Source organism: Nasonia vitripennis, assembly GCF_009193385.2.
Source record: "Nasonia vitripennis strain AsymCx chromosome 5 unlocalized genomic scaffold, Nvit_psr_1.1 chr5_random0002, whole genome shotgun sequence".
NCBI classification, from domain to species: Eukaryota; Metazoa; Arthropoda; class Insecta; order Hymenoptera; family Pteromalidae; genus Nasonia; species Nasonia vitripennis.
In genome coordinates, this window is record NW_022279652.1 from 1,604,783 (window position 1) to 1,627,921 (window position 23,139).

The following is a 23,139-nucleotide window of genomic DNA, read 5'->3' on the forward strand; positions in this document are numbered from 1 at the left end:
TTTCACAAAATGTAATCGGCAAACAGTGAATAAACTGTACATTGTCCCTTCTTAATTTAAACTCTCGTTATACAAACCTCCGATCCTTGTCGCCTCCGCGGGCTTGTACGATTCGTACAAGCAGAACTAAGTCGGTTGAGCCGTACCTACTGTACGACCGACAGCTAAATATTAATATTCATATAAACGGCCTTCTACCATAATTGCAACGGATTGCATTGTGGTTATAATTTCGCATAGGAATAGTGGTTACCGTTACTAAGTAGGGAGGTTTATATTGTCTTTCTAAAATTTTGTCCCAAAAGAATGACAATGGGTTTTTGGGTGTAATAAATGAAGTCCCACAGAAAAATTAAAGATAATATGACCAAATATTAATAGACAAATTTTCGAATAATATACTTTAAATTTATCATTTTCTATCATAAATCTTTTGTGCCGGTTTTAAAACTGATTTTGCCCTTTAAGTAGTTTTATGAGTCTTTAAGTGCCTATTATAGTTACTCTTTAAACCAAATGCCGTAGTCCAAGGATTACAGACATATTCCTTATGATTCGAATATATTATTTTCTAAACAATTAAATACGATTGATGTTTGAAACATTTATTACCGATTGAACATTCATATTCAGAAACATTTATGTCAATCTCCTTCGCGCTATCTCTGTCAACCATTATTAAATTTTGTTTTTTCCACCTGAATATGTTAAAGAGTTAAATTTTTTTAAAAATTACCAACAATTAAAAAACCGCTGCTAATTCTTTAGCACGTAGCTTCCTGCAATAAAATTTAAAGTTTGAATAGATAAAGTATTGTTCAAATATATATACAGTATATTAATAATTTGAAAAATATGTTCAATCTTAATTATTTTACTGTTATGATGGAGCACCCGTCGCAATACCAACTCATAAATTTTTCATGAAAAAATTAGAACATCTGTATTTAAAATACCATAGGGTTCTTAGAACCTCATAAAATCATAAATTTCCTCAAAACATTCTGATCTTGAGTTAGCGAGTTATAAGGTTTAACGAAAATAGTAATTTTTAGTTGTACAGGTTATACAAGACGAGAGACAAAGAAATGGAATCCTAATATCTTTTAAACTAAATGGTTTTAAAAGTGCAAAAAGAACCTAGCCGAGGTGATTGATATTTTCCCAAATAGATTGATATTTTCCCAAAATTTCAACTTAATTAAAGCCTTTTTACTCCCGTAATCTTACGACATAAAAAAGGCATTTCTTAGTTTTCGATTCTTAGCTCGAAAACTAGTTATCAAAATGGTTTAAAATTTTTACAGCAAATAGATATTATTGTTTATTATTGTTATACATTTTTTCAAAACGTTTGACAATTTAGTTTTAGAGATATTAAATTTTTTTTTTAATATCACATTTTTTATCATAAAAATCGAACGGAACAGTCAATCTGGAAAATCTTGCAGGAAAAAGTAGGCAATTTTATATTCTTTTAGACACACTATTGTTAAATATATTGTGTAAATCATATCATAAAAAAAAGCGAAAATATTTTTTTAAATCGTATAATGGCTATAATATGGCCATATCATGGTCAGAATCATAAAAGAATTTTCCTGAATTCATAATCAGCATACATATATGCATATCAAATTTTATTACGATTGGTTTCGTGGTTCCAGAATCATAACGGTATACTTACATACACACACACACAGACATCCGCACAAACATTTTCTAAAAATCCATAATTCGAACTCTAAACACCTCCAAATGCGTTTCTACAAAGTTGTAGCAAAACTGAAAATTTTGCTATTACAAAGCTTTCCCTAGGAGGAAGCAAAAAATAATATTTCATTTTTTGATGATTTATGGTAGTTATTTATGGTAATTCGCGTATAGTGTTTTTGTCTCTTTTTTGTAACTAATTTGGTTATGAATATAATTTCTATTTTAATAATACTGCATTTTTTCCTTCTAGAACATGTTGATTGAGACTGGTAACCAGCCTGGGTAAGTAAATGCGTATTTTTGTTATAAAATATAATTGAGTTTATATTTGAAAAATAAATGATTACTTGACTTGGGGTTAATTATTATTGTTAATCTAGCAACGATATCTGAAATTACTATGAACATTTTTAATGGATCTGTCCACAGTTTAACTATTTTAAAAAATTAGACAAAAAATTCTAGTTGACTTGGGATCACAGAGGAATCATCTGTAACTCGGTAGAACCTTCGTTTTCGTGAAATTTTAGGTTCCAAGTCCTTTGGGATGATCTAATATTAGAGTCCATGTTTAATTAACATTTAACTTTCATGTAAAAAAATAAACCCGTAAAATGTTTTATTATCAACGAATTATTTTAAGATAATAATACGATTGCGCAGTTCTTTTAAACCATATTCTTGTAAATAATTTTCCAAACAACTGCTCAACATATTATTATTAACTTGTTAACAAAATATTAAAGTATTAATTACTCAGAATTATTCGATGGTGATACGACGCTCTATAGGGTATGTCGGCATTTTGTGTTTTAAAATCGAATAACTAAGATTGAATCTTTACAAAAGAAAAAATTGTGTTATTTATTTTTTTAAATAGTGGGCAAAAATTGTATTCTTCGCAAAAGATGAAACCACGTGATTATTTGCAAAATATTGAACCATATGTTTTATTCTTTACAAAAGAATTAACTGTGCAATTTATTCTTTTAAAATGTCGGAACGGAATTTTATTTTTTACAAAAGATTAAACTGTACGTTTTATTCTTTACAAAAGAGTAAACTTTAATTAATTTAATTTTTTTTGTACTCGTCAAAAGTATAAAGGAATGATTTATACTTTCCCAAAAAAGTAATTGAAACATTTATTCTTTCCAACGACTGTTTTTGTTTTTTAGACTTTAGAGTGTACTAGTCTGTTACAATGCCGATACCCTAAGCGGGTCTTGGGCGTTGTCGTCCAGATCAGACAGGTGGGTACCTATCGCCACTACACAGCGCGTCCTCGGGTTCAAGATAGAGAAACAGCCCCTGACAATGAGATTAGCTGCGAATAAATTAAATAAGCAGTTGCGGACAGCCGATAGGAACAGGCGTGTGATGAGCCCACACTGTCGAACGCATTCATCTAGAAACACTACGCAAGCACCACAACAAAAAACACTTCACATTATCTCTTATCTCTTAATCTATCTCTTTAATCGCACATTACAAAAATGGGTAAAAATCCTGCTGCCGAGGAGGATGCGGGAGCGATGACAACTGCCCCAAAAGGAGAAGTGTAGAATGATTTTTAGCGGTAACGATGCCAGCGAGGGCGCGCTGCCTTGCAGGGGGCGTTAGGATGCGAAAATAAAGCCGTAATGTGTCTGACAAAGAGTTGACACTGTCCTCGTCAAAGTCGGAAAGCTCTCATACTTAGTTCTTTAGAGGTATGAGGGTTATCACCTCTAGAACGGTGAACTCTCCTGCTATCGGAACAGGATCCAAAGCGCGCGGGTTTAACATACTATCATGGCTCAAAAAAATCAATACCAAACCAAAAGGGACTTAAGGGTTGGAACTTGGAATGTTCGCAGTCTATACAGAGCAGGTGCATTTAAAGAACTCATAAAGGAAGCTGATAGGTACAATCTAGATTTGGTAGCAATACAGGAATCGCGGCGGCCAGAAGGCCGAGTACTAGCATCGGGTAACTTCACGTACCTGTATGGAGTTAAGAGCGGGGGATCCCTAGGCACCGGATTTCTCGTAAGCAAAAGCATCATACATTCGGTTAAAGTTTCAAATCCGTCAATGATAGGCTCTCGTACATCATCATCGAAGGTGAATAGTATAGATATTTATTTATTAATGTACACTGTCCTACGGAGGACAAAGAAGAAGAAGCTAGGGCTCTATATTACGAAACTTTAGAGCAGGTAATTGACCAGTTCGCGTCTCACGTCACAAGAATAGTATTAGGCGATTTCAATGCTAAAATAGGTAGGGAGGGAATGTTTAGACCTACTATAGGGATGAAAAGCCTGCACAAAGCCAGCAATGATAACGGTATTAGGGTCATAAATTTTGCGGCGGCAAAAGATCTTATAATCAAAACTACGTGTTTTAAGCACAAGGACATACACAAGGCAACGTGGACATCGACGGACGGGGCCACACAGAACCAAATTGATAATTTTCTCATTGGAAAAAGACGTCATACTAACGTTCTCGACGTAAGGGCTTATAGAGGGGCAGATAGCGACTTGGACTACTTTCTAGTAGTAGCCAAATTAAGAGCTAGATTAGTAGCGAATCAAAATAGTACGCGAACAAACAGGGTAGAAAGCTTCGATATTGAAAAGCTACGAGATAAGACAGAGCAAATATGGTACCAGATATAAATTAATAACAGGTTTGAGGCACTTAAAGAAGCAAACACATCGCCGGAGGGGAATGACGAACCGAATAGTTTTGGGGGGATATCGAAAAAACGGTAAAAGAGAACGCGAACAAAGTACTGGGTAAAAAGAAAAAGCCAAAGAGCAAACCATGGTTTGACGAAAAGTGCGAACTCTGGTTTGAAAGGCGCAAAAAGGCTAAATTAGATAGCTTACACAATAGAAGGAAATAGGACCGTCGAAGAGTATTCTAACGTAAGGAAACAGGCAGGCGCGATCTTCAGAAATAAAAAGCAGGAGTATCAAAAGAATCTTATTAGGAAAATAGAAACTAATGACAGCGAATTACTGTCGCTGTGGAAGAATTAAATAGCGAAGAATTAGGAGACAAAATTCACACAGCTGAACTCCACGTGGAGGAATCAAGCTACAAAGAAGTAGAGGCCGCGATTAAAAAACTAAAAAACAACAAAGCAGAAGGAAATGACTCTATACCAGCTGAGTTACTCAAATATGGGGGCGTCGAGCTCACTTTCAAAATCTATAAACTAGTATGTGCCATCTGGAAAAATGAAACAATACCCGAAAATTGGAAGGAATCTATCATTATACCGATTTTTAAAAAGGGGGATAAGACAGACTGCAATAACTATAGGGGTATTTCACTTTTAGCAACGTGTTACAAAGTTCTGTCAAACGTAATACAAACTAGACTCACTCCATTTGCGAAAGATATAGTGGGAGATTATTAGTGCAGATTCCGGCGCAACCGATCGAAGAGCGATCAAATGTTTACCATAAGACAGTTGTTAGAGAAAAAGTGGGAATTTTGCGAAACCATACACCAACTATTTATAGATTTTAAAAAAGCGTACGATTCTTTTAATCGAAGCAAAATGTATCAAATTCTAGTACTTCTCGGTGTATCGAAAAAACTCGTGAGATTAATTCAAATATGTCTGAACGGAAGCACGGGAATGGTCCGAGTAGGCGGTAATGTATCAGAACCCTTCATGATACGCGATGGTTTAAAACAAGGGGATGGACTCTCTACGGTGCTGTTCAACTTAACGTTAGAGTATGCCGTTAGAAAAATGCAGGTTAGCCAGATGGGCGCAACGCTTAATGGAACAACGCAGATACTAGGCTACGCAGATGATTTGGATATACTGGGGGATTGTAGGGAAACGGTAGCAAGAAACGCGGAAATCCTCATAAAAGCGGTGGAGTATACAGGGTTAGAAGTGAGTGAATCAAAAACAAAGTACATGATTGTGGATAAGCTAGGGATCTGCAGAGGGGAGGAAGATCTCAGAGTTGGGAATTTTACTTTTGAAAAGGTTAGCGAATTTAGGTATCTGGGTACGACCATAAATGATAGAAACGAGATTAATGTCGAAATAAATAAGAGACTCCATTCGGGTAATGCTTGCTTCTACGCCGTGAGTAATTTACTTAAGTCGAGGCTGTTGTCTAAAAACGTTAAAATAAGAATATACAGGACTATAATACTACCAGTGGTTCTGTACGGGTGCGAAATGTGGGCTCTTACTAAGCAGGTGGACAACTGTTTAAGGGTATTTGAAAATAAAGTCTTGCAAAAAATATACGGGCCGAAGAAAGATGAGGAAACCGGGGAATGGAGGAGACTACACAATGATGAGTTACACAATCTGTACGCATCACCAAATATTAACAGAATAATATAATCACGCAGATTGGGATGGGCAGCACGTGTCATGAAGGGCAGGCCGATGGTAACGCGACCTCTAGGTAAACCTACGCGCAGATGGGAAAACAATCTAAAAGCGGATCTAGTAGAAATAAGACAGGTGGGTGTCGATCGGATGGGTGCATCTTGGGTAGGGTTGACACAAGATAGGGCAACGTGAAAGGCTTGCGTAGATGAGGCGATGAACTTACAAGTTCCAAATGCCACTTAAAAAAAAGAGTGTACTAGTAGCCATAATTACTGTTATAGAATGTTGACTGTATTGAATATATTAATTCATACTTGACGGTAATTGAATCTAGTGGAACGTTTTTGAAATCTTGCTTTTGATTAGTAAGAATTTATCATCGAGTGTACTGAGACGGCAGGCCCCACCTGGAAAATAAGAGAGTAGCAACAGATAACTTGCCGACCGAGTGGCGCTAGTAGCCAAATGTAAATAGTCTACCTATGCGCTGGTAGATAGCGTGCTAGCATATAACATATAGGATTATGCGGCAGGATGATGGGCTCTCGAGGATTGGAGCCTGAGGGTAATGAGATCCACCAGCTCTTCGGGAAAATACTTTATTCACTGCTTCGTACAAGTTTCTAGTTTAAGCGTTTGGAATGTTCTGCGGCTCGCAGGCCACGACATGCGCTCGATCGTTCTCTCTCTCTCGCTCCAGCCAACATGGCGGACATCCCCACTCCTGACTACGCAGGGCTGCCGAGGGAGCTCCCCACACACTCCCCCCCCCCCGAGATTCTTGCTGATCAACTTGCAAGCTTTGTACCAGAAGGGTTGAGAACCAAGAATCGCATGTACATATATATATATATATATATATATATATATATATATATCTGCTTACATAAAAAATCCAAAAGTATAAAGGTACAAAACGCTGCTTAAAACTAGATCGCAAGGCTAAGCTTGCGCTTTGGAATCGGATGCGAACTTTACTTTTTTGACAGGATAAGTTTTGAGTTCCGGACTAGGGACAGGTGGCTGATTGCCATTCGAACTGTCGTTGGATGCTCCTTCTGAATCGACCAAGTTTTCCGCCATGAAGAATGCGGGCTTTAACAATTCTACTAATACGGTACGAGGGGCATCGTTGACCTCGATTTTGAATACGCGATCGGATTCACGAGACCTGATAAGGGACTGAGTACGGTCGCTCGAGAGACTTCTTGGCCATGTTCCGCATGTGAACATGGATGCACTTGTGAAGCTCTTTGAAATAAAAGATGCGTTTTTTATTGTGATGTGCGACTGGTATGGGACGAACTAGGCGCATGTGCTCACGGAACTCTTCTACAAAGATTTGCGGATCGGGCGTGATGTCTTCCGGAATGAAGAATTCGCCAGGTAACCGTAGCGTGGTACCGTACAAAAATTCAGCCGGAGAAGCCTCGGTATAGGCTCTCACATGGCAACGCAAACCTAACAGTACAGTGGAGAGAGTTCTGACCCAGTCGTCATCCTTGTGACACATTACCGCAGCTTTAATGTCGTCGTAGCATTACTGGTTTAAAAGACAAAAATATAGAATCATTTACGAACACTTTAGAAAATACCAACTAATAACTTATTTTTTTATATACAACTGTTAAATGGATTATATGTCATTGTTAAATTTTTATGTAAATACTAATATTATATACTGTTATCAGAGTTGGGGCGAATAGAGTCCAGGGACTCCTGTAACCCAACCTAGGTTAAGGTTATAGTGTGAATAATATCAACTCTGTATCGGATGCAAATGTTTGTAACTCTGGAGTTCAATAAATAAATAAATAAATAAATATATATATATATATATATATATATATTGTAACGGGGTGAGACTTTTATTCGCCTAAACGACGTTGAATGAGATCGCTATCCCACGTTGCGGCGGATAGCACTTCAACGCCAGCTTATCCCGCTGCTTCTTCTCGTGGATACCGCACCTTCTGGTGCGTGCTCGGCTACTCAGGTGCGTTGAAGTTGCTTGTTCAACGCCCGCGTAGGCGGCGGTAATCGCGGGAAGGAATTAGCAAGGTGGCGGTCGTTAAATAATAACAAAAAGTCGTAAAATAAAAAGACTAAGGTTATATTTAGGTTCGCGAGATAAACGTGAATTTACAATACGTCGAGAGACAAAATAATAATAATGCACGAGTCGCAACAACTTTGCGACTCGTCGCGAAGCCGTAGTATTTGCGATCGACGCGTGTTTCGCCGCGAAGGTCGCGCGTATCGCACCACGCAGGTGGTATCCTCGCGCACAATCTCTCTCTCTCTCAAGCACTGCGCGCATCCCACTAACCTTCTGCTGGTCTTCTCGATGACGCCGTCGCCAATTGTCGGGATCTAGCGCTGGACCGCTCGGCAGGACCTGGATCGGCCTAACACACTCACACACACCTTTCTCAATGCCGCACGTACCGCGAAACACCGACGTACGCACTTTCGCGATACGAGCGAAGCCGCGTGTTTACAATTCGGGAGCCGAAAGCTATCTGTCCTCCTCGCTGGACTAGCCCGCGCGCTCGCTCCTTCCGTCCCTCTCGCGCCTTCGAATTTCGCACGTGTTTTTCTATCGCGCGCGCGACTCTACGTACTCGTCGCGACGCAGCGGTACTCATACCGCTTCGTGTTAGCCGCGGTGCTCAACACGTTACAACCCCCCCCCCCCCCCTAGAATCGATCTATCGACCAGATGTCGATTCTACCTCAATACGTACGCGACGAAACGTGTTGTCATGTATCGGCCAAGGATCTGGGGAATGTTGGGGTGATAAAAGAAAAACACGTTATTTTGCGTCTACGCGTTAGGCTTTATTTGGCCTTGTGCAGCCTAACGTTTGGGCACTTATTGCTCCGCGACACGTTGGGGTGTCCGCAGACATAACAGGATTTCTGCGACTTCGCGCTCCGCTTCTTCTCGCCGACGCCGCTCTTCGGCTAGCTGGCGCTCGCGGTCTTCGCGTTTGCGTTCTTCCTGCTTGCGGCGCTCGGCGACTTTGCGTCGCACCTCTTCCGCGGCGTAGAACGCCTCTCGCCCTTCTTCAAGGAGGCGCGCCCATTTGCCGGCACACCGGCAGTAGGCGTCGCCGTATTTGCGCACCGACCGTGTATATAGTCGGTACGCGTCGCCTTCCATCTGGCGCACGTCGATGGCCGCTTCGAGCGCCTCCACCAGCTGGGCCCTCTGCTGGCCCCACGCCGCTGCGGCTGCCTCTTCTCTCGAGGGCTCTTCCCTTGCCTTCGAGGCAGCCGGCGGCGCTCGCGTCCCCGCGGGGTTGGCCTCGCAATGGACGGGCTCGCGTTCCAAGCGAGCCGACATTGGACGCCCGACGTTGGATGGCGCCGGTTGCGGCGCACGCGGTCGGCGCAGACCCGTCGCGGTCTTATCGCCCTCACCAGCAACCGGCGCAGGTGGATCCGGGCGTCGTACCGCCAACGCCCCCTCGTCTGCTTCTTCCTCGACGGGGGCGACGTACGCCTCCACCTCGTCATCGGGAGGGAAGGCACTCCAGGGATCCTCGCCTTCTCCTACCTCCCGGATGACCACGTGAGGCCGCTCTTCTTCCCTGGCAGCTTAGAGCTCCTCGGGACTGATACCTAAGCATATAAATCGTCTAGCTTAGGTCCGCAGCTCTTTGCGCACGCGTTTTTCGCGGTGATGTCGACGGGTTAGTAGTCGTCGTGGCATGCCTGCGGTTGCGCGAACCCTTCGGACGACCAGGTCTCTTCTTCTCGGTGTCGACCCCAGCATTAGCGGTCTCAGGCGTAGGTCTAGCACGCCTAGCCGTATACACCTTCTTGTCTGGCCGGCTTCTCTTCTTGGCCGCAGGGTTTGATACGATCGCACGCGGTTTTTTGGTTCGCTTCGGACGGTCGGCGGCTTCGGTCGCTTCGGACGCAACGTCGCTTTGTTCGCAGACAGAGCCTCGCTCGCTTTGCGCTGGTACTTCGCCAGTACCCGCGTCTACGCTCGCATCCCTCGGCGGTTGAGCGTCGCCATCTTCTTCGCTCTTCTGCGACTCCTTGTCCGTCGCTGCCGCGTAGAACGGTTTCAGTTGCGCAGCTGGCGCAAGATCCACTTGCTCGCCCACCTCATCGACAAGCCGGTATGTATTGGTGCCGCGTATTTCCACGATTTTATACGGCCCAATGTACAGTAGCGCTAGCTTCGCGGAGCGTTGCTCCGCTCCAGAAGACAACACGTGATTTCGCTTCATCACCAAGTCTCCCACCTTGTATGATCCCGGTTTACGCTTGGCGTCATAGTAGCGCTTCTGGTGATCTTGCGCGTCCTGCGCCCTCTGCGACGCTTGCTCGCGCAGCTGGGATAAATCCCACATGCGATCTTGCCATGCATCGATCGCGCGCCGCTGCAACTCTTCATCTGCGGCTGCGTCCTGCTCGCGTCTCGCTGCTGAGGGTTTCCTCGGCTGAGTCCCGTACATCAAGATTGCCGGACTCACGCCTGTCGAGGAATGGGGTACGGTGTTATACCCGAAGGTGATGTCGCTTAATCGCTCATCCCATGTGTTATGGTTCTACTCGATGAGCGCACGCACCATATTATTGATGGTGCGATTCACCCTCTCTACCGGGTTCGCCTGGGGGTGATAAGGTGGCGTCAACTCATGTCGCACGCCTTGTTCCCTGAGGTATTGATCAATGGCCTAGTTTTTCAACTCAGTGCCATTGTCTGACAGGAATACCTCTGGCGCTCCGTACCGCAAGAAGATCCGCTCTCGGAGATGCTGCAGGATCGTTTTCGCGTTCGCCCGCTTAATCGGAATACATTCTATCCAGCGAGTGAACAAATCTTCGAATATAAGGATATATTCGTTCCCTCGAGCGGTCTTTGGTTTCGGCCCCATAACATCACCTGCTATGATCTGCCACGGCCGGGTAATTACTCGTTTTCCCATCAGGCCGCTTGGCGGGCGCTGTTCGACTTTGCATTGCTGGCAAATGAAGCATCGTCGAACATACTCGGCGACGTCGGTGTACATACCGGGTCAGTAATAGTACATTGCGACGCGCGCACAAGTTTTCTCACGCCCTTGGTGACCGGCTGATGACTCGTCGTGACATTCTCGCAAGATCTCTACTCGCTTCTCTTTCGGCACGACGATTTTCCATGCCGTCTCGTCATTCATAGACGCTGGCAATTTCTCATCTGGGCAGAAGTGGTACAGCTGTCCGCCATACATTTTGTACAGCGGATCCTTGCTCGGATGTAGCTGTATCTCACGGACCTTTTCGCAGTACCAATCATCTTGGGTTTCGCTCGCCCATCCGATTGCATCGATCGGTACTGCATCTTCCTCGTACATACGCGACAATGCGTCTGGTACGGCGTTTAGCCGGCCTTTCCTATGTTCCACAGTATATACGTGACTCTGCATTTCCAGCGCCCATCTTGCTAGGCGTCCGGTGGGATTATGCAGATTGCATAGCCACCGCAAACTACTGTGGTCCGTGACGACTTTAAAGTGATACCCCTCGATATAAGGTCGAAACTTCCGTATCGCCCAGATGACAGCGAGACATTCTCTCTCAGTGACACTGTAATTCCTTTCGGCTTTCGACATTGTGCGGCTAGCGAATTCCAAAACCCGCTCTTCCCCGTTGATTATTTGGAAAAGCACCGCGCCGAGCCCGGTGTCACTGGCGTCCGTCTGCAACACGAATTGCGATTCGAAATCTGGACGATGAAGAATCGGTGCAGACGCTATCAGCGCTTTCACTTGTTGGAAAGCGTTTTGCTGTTCCGCTCCCCACTCGTATTTTCTGACTTTCTTCGTCAGGCGATGGAGTGGTTCAGCAACGGTCGCAAATTCGCGCAAGAATTTGCGGTACCATGACGCCATTCCTAAAACCGTTTTGCTGTTCCGCTCCCCACTCGTATTTTCTGACTTTCTTCGTCAGGCGATGGAGTGGTTCAGCAACGGTCGCAAATTCGCGTAAGAATTTGCGGTACCACGACACCAGCGAAGATGAAGGGCTGCTGGACGAGACCGTCATCGAAGTGGCCAGCACACAGAAAGCGCAGGGCAAAGGAGAAGAGAGCCCTGCGGAGACTGTGGAAGTACCGTCCTCGGACAAAGGCGTGAATGGTGCTAAGAGATCCCCGCGCGTACAGTAACAACGCTATCGTCGGATGAAGATGCGCGGGGCAGATGACCGAGCCCCTCGCTCTACAGCACGACCACCGCTTCATCGGCCGACCTCGCCTGGGACGCCCTCGAAGAAGAGCTCGAGAAGCTGATGTGGAACGTCGAGGAGATGGAGAGGTTGGAGATGGCCGCATTCCGTCGGTTCGACGAATTTATACGTTGGGCTGGTGGCGACGTGCCTTCCCAAGCCACGAGATGGGCCGAGCGCATTTACGACCGTCGTGAGGAGCGGGCGTCGATCCAGGCAACTTGGCGAACCCAGGAAATCCGCTGTCGTGACGAACAACGCCGTGAGCAGGAGGCTTGCGAGCGCTTCGAGGCTATGCGCCTCAAGCGAGAAAAGCTTGAGAAGGAAAAGAAGGAGGCAACTAAGCGAGCGAGAGAACTCAAGCGCGAACTGAACCGCGCTCGCCTGGACAAAGAATTTGCCAAGAGCCAGACGCTCTAACAGCAGGCGTACCGTGAGAAGAAACGGGAGAAGAGACGCCGCTGCTACGTCTGTGGCCACCCCGGAGTACGCAACTCCGCATAATGACCTTCCAAGGCGGACCACGAGGCAATCCGGTGTGAATACCCCTGGAAATTTGAAGCGAAGAAGTGAGGGGAGAGAAGAAGATGTAACAGTTGCGGCGAATAAATACTAACTGAAGGCCCCCGAAACCCGTGTTCTTTGTCATTTCCATTACCTGTCCATTCATTCATTTTTAGCATCATCAGCAGGTCGCGCGACGAGTTGCAGAGATGCTTCGAGAACTGCGCAGCGTCTAAAAGGGGTGAAAATTGATTGATTATTTACAAATATTTATTAAGAATTTATATTGAATATTGAAAATGAGAAAATTTCAATCGATCAAACTTATACATTAGTTATTTTTGTATCAGGATTTAAAATTGTATGGAAGGCTTTTAGAATAGCAAGTTTATAATTTGTCTATGCATTATTGAAATTTCTACATACATACAAATTAATTATATTTTTCTCAATATTTTCAGTCTCTGAGAGCAGACGCTCTGGTTCTCATGAGAAACAAGTCTAATTTGGTAACTCCAAGGTTTGAAACTTGTTATCATTGTCACCCAGAACTTTGTTATATGGAAGGTTACCTCTTGACTCATGACATATTCTTGAAGAAATCTTGCTTGCAGGTCTAAACACCACCATGTAGATTTACTGTACCCAAACCTGCAATCCTTAAGCCAGGCATCATGTGGACAGTAAAAGAAATTTTAGTGCCATTTTGCAGAGCAAAGCAAAATATATTTTCATAACAGCGTGCACGGAGCTCGACTTTATAGTCATTTGTTTTGGCGCTAAAGTCATCGACTTAGGCACGCTCTCTCATACAGCGTGCGCGGGAACATTTGAAGCGTGCGTGGGGATACCTATCCTGTTGCTGTCATTTGTTTTTGTTGAAAATAAAATCAAGCAGGGTATAGCTTCTCACGGTGAATATATTTATTAATACAAAAAAAGGAACAAGAAATTAATACAAATATGACAGCGTAGTCAGATGTCAGTGAAGCATTCGACTGGACAACTGCTCGCTTGCTCGATTCGGTTAGAAATAACTGCTACCCTCCGCTGAGGGTATTACAATACCTCGGTGACTCGGTCCTACGGCTGATCGCAAGAGCGATGCTGCCGATATCCAGGTACGCGACAACGCGGTCGAAGCGTGAGCGGACGGACCCTTCTTAATAGCCCCCGCCGCCAACCTAGGTATCATAAAAAGGGCGCACTCAGCGAAGTACGCGCTCCTTCTTAATCCCTAATTGCCGTGTTTGTCGCACGTATTTTTCGCAGGCAACAAACAAACCGCGTCTTCGAGAAGCTTATAATTATAAAACGAGCAGATGCGCTGCCGAGTTCGGCGACGGACTCGGCACGGCATCTGTTCTTGGGTTTTCCCAGCTACAATAAAACAAGAACTGAATAATATTTCAAAATACTAAATCTAAGTTTTAACAAAAACTCCAACAGTTTTACATATGTATGATTGCGAAATTGTGTATCATTAGTGCAAGACGTCTTGTTTATAACCTATTGGTACCTAACCGAAAAGTAAACATGAGTGATAACAGTTCTTGTGATACAGACGATATATCCGATTATGGAAATTAAATTCCACCCGAAATCGCATACCGCAGTGTGACAATCAAGTAGCATCTACTTCTGGAGCAGAAATTACAGTTGATCAACCCAAAAAATCTGTAACAGTTTCGTTAAAAAGAACCAGATTTGATTCAGAAGGTCGAGATGATGATAATGAACCACACGCTCAGGATGAATTTTATCGATTAACCGAAACACAGCAAGCTACATGTGGTTCACCGATGAAAAAATGTAGACAAAACAGTGATGAAAAAAAGCGAACAATCATTTACTATTGAAAGCATCGACAAAAATATTTCTTTTCATTTTAATAATTCTAATGTTACAATTATTGTACATAATCATCATAATTAACTACAATGTACGATAAACTATATTTGTGTTTTAGTTTAATATTTTTTGATAAAAGATGTAATAATTTTCAGCGACAATGTGTGATTTAACGAACTTTTTGTATGAATAAGCTTTCACAGGAGCGTGGCCTATTTCGCATTATGAAATAAATTTAATTTGTATAATATACTAATTTAATATAATGTCGAGCTCCGCGACACTTGTTATGAACAATAGTATACGCAACTCGTGCGAGGGAAACACAACTTACGCACTCGTGGTAGTTCAACTACCACGCGTGCGTAAATCATGTTCCCCTCGCACTAGTTTCGTAATGTACTATTGATATTGTACTGCGTGATTGGGGAGATGTTTCTGCGCTTCATATATAGGAGAAGCAGCTGGTTATTGTTTTGTACATTTTTCAACTGATGAAATGCCACTTGATGCCATGCATAAATTAAATGGAAAAATCATTCCACGATCAAATCCAGTAAGTTTTATAAAAAAATTTGAGAAAAAATTGCAATACATTTGCTTTTTATCATTTTATACTGCATCTTTCTGCTTCCTACCATTCAGTCTACACATGCATTAAGCATTGAAGTAGTAGTATTTTTATGTGAATTTTTTAGTTGCACATTTTGGTATATTATTAGAGAGCGGACGATGCCTTTTCCTATGGACTTATTTGCACTCCAGCAACTTTTAAGAGCAAAAACAACCTTCTACTCTTGGAATATTTTTTAAACTGTACACACAGCATGCAATACATGATTAGGAAGATGTGTATGATGTACATGAAATGGTCCGCGAAGGCTTAATACGCGAACGCGAGGGATTCGAGACCCGAGGTTAGTAAATCGGGAGAGAAGCACATTCGAAGAGCGATAGCAGTCCTTGATCCACCCGGTAATATCTATTGAGTGGACAAAAGACCTCCCTATCCTCTGTAATGGCCGAGCCACCAGAGGAGAGCTGCTCGTGTGTAGAGGGAGATGAGTAGGGTATTCCCACTACGCATATCCCGCACACTTAGGTAAACCACGCAGCTATTAGACTGGTGTGTGAGGTACTACCATCTCACCATAAGTCTAGAACCAGATGCGCCATCTAAATGCAGGGTACTACCATCCTATACCGGTAACACAACTGATGGGGGATGGGAGTGGGTAATGCTAAACAAGGGTTAATATAGTTTATATGTTTTAAATGTCTTTCATTTATTTATTTAATCATTCAATATTCAATTATAAGCGATGCTGGATCTCAGTCTACAAGGAGAGGGAGTGGACTGCACACATACTCTTCGAGAGCCTGGGGCTACTGGGACTACTGGGTATGGTGGAGACCGGAGCAAGCAGCGAGTACTACCATTCGCACGTTGCTCAGTTGAGAGCCAGATCATGAATGCTCGCTGCTGGCTCCGGGGCTCCTTATATACCCGGGATGCTCCCTCTCTCCTGTGTTATCTGCGCGCACGCCATCTACCAGCGCTTAGGTAGACTATTTACATGTAGCTACTAGCGCCACGAGGTCGGTAACTTGCCTACGCCAGGCAAGTTATCTGTTGCTGTTCTCTTATCCCCCGGGCTGGGCCTGCCGTCTCAGTATAGGATATTGAATTTCAGGTGTAAAAAAATCCTTCTGCCCTCTTATAATTTATAAGATTGTTGTCACAGCATGCAATATTAAGTTTAAGCTCTGGATATCTAATCAGTGTGGAGATATTGCATTTTATGTGAATTTTTTTGGTTGAATGGTTATTTTCTTTCCACTGACTGATTGCTTGGATCTAAAAATTGGATATATTTACATTTATGTACAATAGAGTGCAGATGAATTTTGATTATATTTTTTAAGTTTTCATTTTATTGTATTAAATTTTTGTAATTTTATTTCAGTAGCAAAAAGAAAATTCAGAAAGATGAACGAGTGCGCAGCGCGGAAAGTGGATTTCTCGGAGAGTTATACACTACTACCACACTGTACCGAGAGACAATCTTTAGCAGCAGCAGCGGCAGCAGGGCTCAAGGCAAAATCGTTGCGCTCGCGCACGAAGCACAACCACCGCTATGCAGGGGATGGCTGATGCTCGTGTGACGATAATACCGCCACGTGCAGCTCGGCTTCTCTTTTCCCTATTCATCGTCGACGGAGTTAGTGTGCTGCAATTAACACAGAATGCGCCGCCGCATGACAAAATCGCACTGCACGCGCTGCTGCAGCGGACGCATTAGCTGGCCTGCATTTTTTTGCCAATCAATTACCGCCTGCGATGTCGAGGCACAGTAGCTTCTTGTTCCTGCAGCTGGACGCGAGGAGGGAACCTTGTCCTTATAAGCTGATGGGCCGTGTGCGCGGATCTTCAGCGCGCGATAATCGAATGATGTGATGTGATGAATTCCTTGAGATGCTAGAATGTGGTGTTTTTTTCTTATATAGTATATAGTATACTCGCAGGGCTGTCGGAGTGCTGATGTAACGGTGAACGCTACCACGTACACGCGGGCTAGCTTATTCGTGTATCAAGTTTTTTCGGGCGGCCTGCGCGGTGAAGAGATTCGTATTAGGCTGAACGGTTAGAGCTCGAGCGACTGCTTGGACCACAATAGCTTTAGGACAACCTCCAACTACACAGATGATCGCCGCAATAGCACCAGTAGTAGTGGGACCACCACTAGCAGGGCTACGTCTAACAGCAACGGTCGTCACCTGGCCTCGCCCATTACAAAACATTAAAGGGGCAAAGATCGATGAACAGGGAGAATAAGGATTAATTGTTAACTCTGAACATTTAGATTTTATCATTCCTGTGCAAAGATATAAAATTCGCAGAAACTCTTTGAGCTCGTTTTCTAGCACTTCAGCGAATCTATGAGTAAGCATAGACATCCTCTCCTTCCCTGAAACAATTAGGTGCAACAAATCTGAGACGCAGACAACATCAGAATAGGTTTCTGAACCAGCGGCAAAGAGGAAGTTGGTTTAGGAATACCAGGATCGTCCTGGCATATAGGACGGATAGCAGAACTGCACTGTCGGCGATGCTGGAATGTTTACTGCCATCGGATCCTATTGTGCAAATAAGACTGTCTCAGCTGGTTTGTCTACGTCGTCTTTCGCGATTCTCTGCCAAAAATTTGTTGTGCACGTCCTTCAAATCACAGTTTAACTTGCGTGTAACCGAAACTCGAGCGTATATGCGAAATGCGCATGGCAATTATTATTTTATATTAAAAATTGCGTGTAGCCGAAACACGTGCGTATATCCGAAATACGCATGGCAATTATTATTTTATATTAAAAATTGCGTGTAGCCGAAACACGTGCGTATATCCGAAATACGCATGACTTATTATTTTTATTGAAAATTGCGTGTAATAGAAACACGAGCGTATAAGCGAAATACACATAGTTATTCCTTATAAATTTGTGTACCTTTCGACCATGGTTTTTTTTTGTAACATTTTTATCATTAACATGAAAACACTGATTGTTCTGTCGCAAAATATTAGTATGGTGGCTATGATTGACAATGTATGTTAAAAAAAATTTGGGTAGATGTACATTTTTGCTGTTCACGAATATTATTATTACACTAAGACACCAAAAACTACGAAGCGCACCACCTAAACTTCGTCATCGGACACCCTGTAAACTTAGACGCCGTCCTCAAATGATTTATTTTCCATGACACCAAAAACTACGGAGCGCACTACCTAGACCTCGTCATCGGCCACCCTGTACACCTAGACGCCGCCCTTAAATGATTTTTACACCTATACACCAAAAACCACGGAGCGCACCACCTAGACCTCGTCATCAGCCACCTTGTACATCTAGACACCGCCCTTGAATAATTTTTACATCTAGACACCAAAAACCACGGGGCTAACTACCTAGACATCGTTATCGGCCACCCTGTATCTCTACACACCGTCCTCAAATGATTTTTACACCTAGACACAAAAAACCACGGAGCGCGCCACCTAGACCTTGTCATCGGCTACCCTGGCAAGCTAGTTACTGTTACTGCTCCGGAACGCGGAGTATGCACTGGCAACTTCTTAATTCAAAATATCGTAATATATTATTATATTTTCTTGAGAGAGCAATTCTCATCTGTATATAGCTTTGCGGCCAACTTCACGGTCCTAACACTTTTTGCAGCTAAATTAACGGTCCTTTCACATTTCGGGCTGAAGAAGAAAAACGTAATTTTAGCGTATAGTGTATAAACACTCACATACCCTAGTGGAAATGGATTGTGTGCCAAAGTGTGCCAAGGTGTGCCATAGTGTGCCATAGTGTGCCATAATGTTCCAAAGTGTTCAAATTCAGAAATTTATTACACTTTGGCATACCTTGGTATACTTTGGCACACTCTGGCACACTTTGGCACATTTTTACACACATGAGTTTTTCGGAAATTGAGGACTTAGAAAATTTTAGCACGAAATCTGGAAAACTTGTATTCCCGACGGATTCCTCTGTTGAAGCACGTTTTTCCAACATTTACGGCGAACAGCAGCTTTAAGGCAATTACGGGCAATTGTTAATTAATATTGTAAAAGTACTAAGTATCTAAAGCTACTTGAAGTACATGAGTTTAAATTTTTGTATTAACTGTAACGAGTACTTGTGGCTCAATGGTAGACCTTCAGCTTACTAACCCAAAGGATCCGGGTTCAAGTCTTACCAACGCTAGAATTTTTTTTCTTTTTTTTGTTAAATTATTTATTGTTACGTTCTATAACTGGGACTTCAAGCTCCACGCGTGCCGTCGATATGACGGCATCGTGCAGTGGCAATGTTTTGGCGCGCGGGCGGCGGGATATATCTCACTGTACCGACGTGTGCCAAAGTGTGCCAAAGTGTGCCAAAATTTGCCATAGTGTGCCAAAGTGTGCCAAAGTGCAATAAAGTGCGCCATGCTGTGCCATACCGTGCCAAAATGTGCTATACTGTGCCATACTTTGTCAAAAAAGAGATGTTTGATTCCGAAAAACCCATGTATGTCAAAGTGTGCCAAAGTGTGCCAAAGTGTGCTAAAGTGCAGCAAATTTCCGAATTTGAACACTTTGGCACACTTTGGGACAGTATGGCACACTTTGGCACACTTTGGCACACCCAAATATTTCCACTAGGGTATTATAAAAAAAAGCAGCCTTTTTCATTAATATTTTTGTTGGAAATCACAGTTTAGCTCAGAAAACATACTAATAAGCCAAAAAATCTTATGACCAGTAACAATAAGCATTTTTTTCTGTATCATGAAAAATCCGAACACCAATATAGAAGTAAATAGTGTCACGGGCGCCGCGGCTTCGCCTGCTTCTCAAAATCGCCTTCGTGGCGTTACCGCGCCACTTGATGTTGTATGTAAAACATACATATGTATCTATGTGGCGCAAATGATTTTAAGAATAATTTAGATTATAAATACAAATAAACATATTTGCCATATTTCTCTAAAAAGATTATCATTTACAGTATCCAACACATCTGGACCAATCTGACTGTGTTTTTGATATATGTATACATATACTGTATTTCTAATCAACTACAAAAAAAATCACATAAATATAAATATTTATCATTATTTTATACCTATATTTAATTTTTGTGAAATGTTTCATGACCCGGTCACTTTTTGTGAATCATTCTTTATCGAAAAAGTGTACTTAATTCTGATTTTTTTTTTTTCAGCAGGATTATGTATTTATGTTTGTACCACATATCTATCATAAAATAGTTATCATCCCGGAATGATTTACTAGTTCCGGTGAATTTTTACATAATTGCTCATTTTAGTGTTTTAATATAATGTAGTTGAGTAAAATACCTCAAAATCTAAGTACTCGCCCTAAACATGCAATTATAATTAGAACATGTGATTTTTGTAATAGTCCAAGCCATACAGTCCAGAATTGCATAGAAGTAAAAATATTAGCAGCACTAAATAGAGCAAAATTTCACTCCGGTAAAAATTGCTCAACATTTTTTAACGCTAATAATGTTAACGATGTATATCAAAATGCAAATAGTAATAATGCAAATTACTATAAGAAACATAATAATTATAATCATCAAAATAGAAACTTTCAAAACAATAATACAAGACAAATAAGTTGTGAATACTGTAAAATGCGTGGACATTAATTAAAAGATTGCAGAAAATTAACAAACCTAAAAACTATTTTCTATAATAAAACTGGAACCTTTTACTGTATCGAAGATATCGGAGTCCGAATCGAACATTCAGATTTTCATATTTCAAGGTTTAAAACGCATATATGGTAGCCTTAACAGATGTATATAGGGCTTCAAAAGTAATTTTATTAAAAAATTTAGAAAATTTCTCAAAAAAAAGTATTCGGGAAGTTTTAGTTAAAAATGCATCCCTTATAAACTACAAATCATTGAAAACAGGCAAAAAATGCAAAAATTGTTTAAAGCCTCATTTTTGACCAGCTAGAACTCGGAGCTAACTGAAGGAATCGCGCAAAAATTTTTCGGGAGTCAGGTACAACATATAGAACATATATCTACAGTTATATATATATGTTATGTATATATGTATATATATATATATATATATATATATATATATATATATATATATAAAACTGTAGATATGTTATATATATATATATATATATATATATATATATATATATATATATATATATATATATATATATATATATATATATTAGGGTGTATCGAAAATTTAAACTGTTAAGAAAATAACTTTAATAGCAAAAAAAGTTAGTATTTGATGAAAAAAGGTCGTACGTTTAAGGAGGGCGCGATAAATTTTTGTCTGTATAGAGCGATCAATTTTGCAAATTTACTGTACCCAAAAAATACGTTTAAAAAAGGTCACGCCATATTCGCGTGTTAGCAAAATTTTTAATTATGGATATTTTTAACTCAAATTTTACACTTTTCTTCATTTTTTTACAGGCTTTCGATCTAACGTGTGACATTTAGGATTTATCGTTGCTAAGCTGCATCATAACCTCAAATTAACGTTGTGTTTTATTCAATCCTAGGTGTAGAAATCATTCGAGGGTAGTGTATCAGAAAGATCAGTGATTTCATTTCATAGTGATAAAAGTGTTCCAAAAAAGACATGATCGAAAGGTGCTAAAGATGCTTATATTTTATTTTTAGGAGAGATATGAAATACTTAAAAAATATTACTAAAAAATATCTAAAAAAAAATTAACTTTCAAAAAAGTAAAAGGTTAGGCGAGTTTAATATATTCCACAACGAAATAACAGATAAAAAAGAACTGAGATCAATCAACCAAAGTCAAGTTTATTATATTTATTCATAATTAAGAAACAACATTTTTTTTTTGGTCAATAAAGGGCTTAGTTAATTTAAAGTTAATTTATATAATGATCAATTAGGCACAATTTTCAAAATACTTACTGCGTTACTTGCCATGACTGTTTTATTTTGTTTATAGGTAAACAACTAAAATTCTCTTTTCATGTATTAGAACGTCATAAAAGTACCATAAGTACAATAAAATAGTCATGACAAGTTACGTTGTAAGTATATTGAGAGTTGTTCCTAATTGATCATTATATTACTCAACTTTTAGTTAAGTAAGCCCCTTATTGACCAAAAAAAAATTTGTTGCTTCATTACGATTAAATATAATAAACTTGACTTTGGCTGAGTGATCTTAGTTCTTTTTTATCTGTTATTTCGTTGCGGAATATATCAAACTCGCCTAACCTTCTACTTTTTTAAAAGTTAATTTTTTTTTAGATTTATAATACACTTTTATTTAAAGAATTTTCAGATAGATCAAATGTCTTTCATTAATTAGATCAGCATTATAAACAATCTGCTATGAGAAGTTTCTGGCGCCATACTTTTAAAATGGTAATTCAACAGCTCGAAATTCGTAAAGCTTGTTGCATATCTGTTCAAGAGACTTTGACCTCTGATAGATTTCTCGCAAAGTGTTTTATTGAATTTATTGACATGCAATGCATATTCTTATTTTTACTTCTATAATAATAAATTGCAGGATGTACGTTGCATTAGTAATTGTCATAATGAAATGCTTGAGCAGCATCTTGTGCGATATACGCATAATTTTCTGAAAAATCCATACCAGCTAATACTTCGCCTAGCTTCAATTTATCTACTAGTTCTGATAAATAGTTTGATTGACTTTGTATTATAGTGATGTAGAATTAACGCCTCTAAACGTGTGCGCATTTCGGAGACAAAATAACTTGTTTGCAGGCACTGTTTAATCAACGTGCACCTCTCTGTCGATTGCCATACACTAAAAATAATGTGTTAAATATTCCTGTTTTTAAAAATTCCAAGAATGTAATTGGGAAATATTTGAATATCTGTACATGCTTTACATTCTCTC

At 41.0% G+C, this 23,139-nt stretch overlaps 1 protein-coding gene across 1 annotated transcript in view; it reads left to right on the top strand.

The window, feature by feature from the left end:
* Positions 1-23,139, top strand: part of LOC107982151 (protein scarlet-like) — a 388,545-nt gene that overhangs the window by 275,391 nt on the left and 90,015 nt on the right. The window contains exon 5 of the mRNA XM_031932851.1: positions 1,967-1,998. Within this exon, the coding sequence (XP_031788711.1) occupies positions 1,967-1,998 (32 nt within the window). The remainder of the gene's footprint in view (positions 1-1,966; positions 1,999-23,139) is intronic.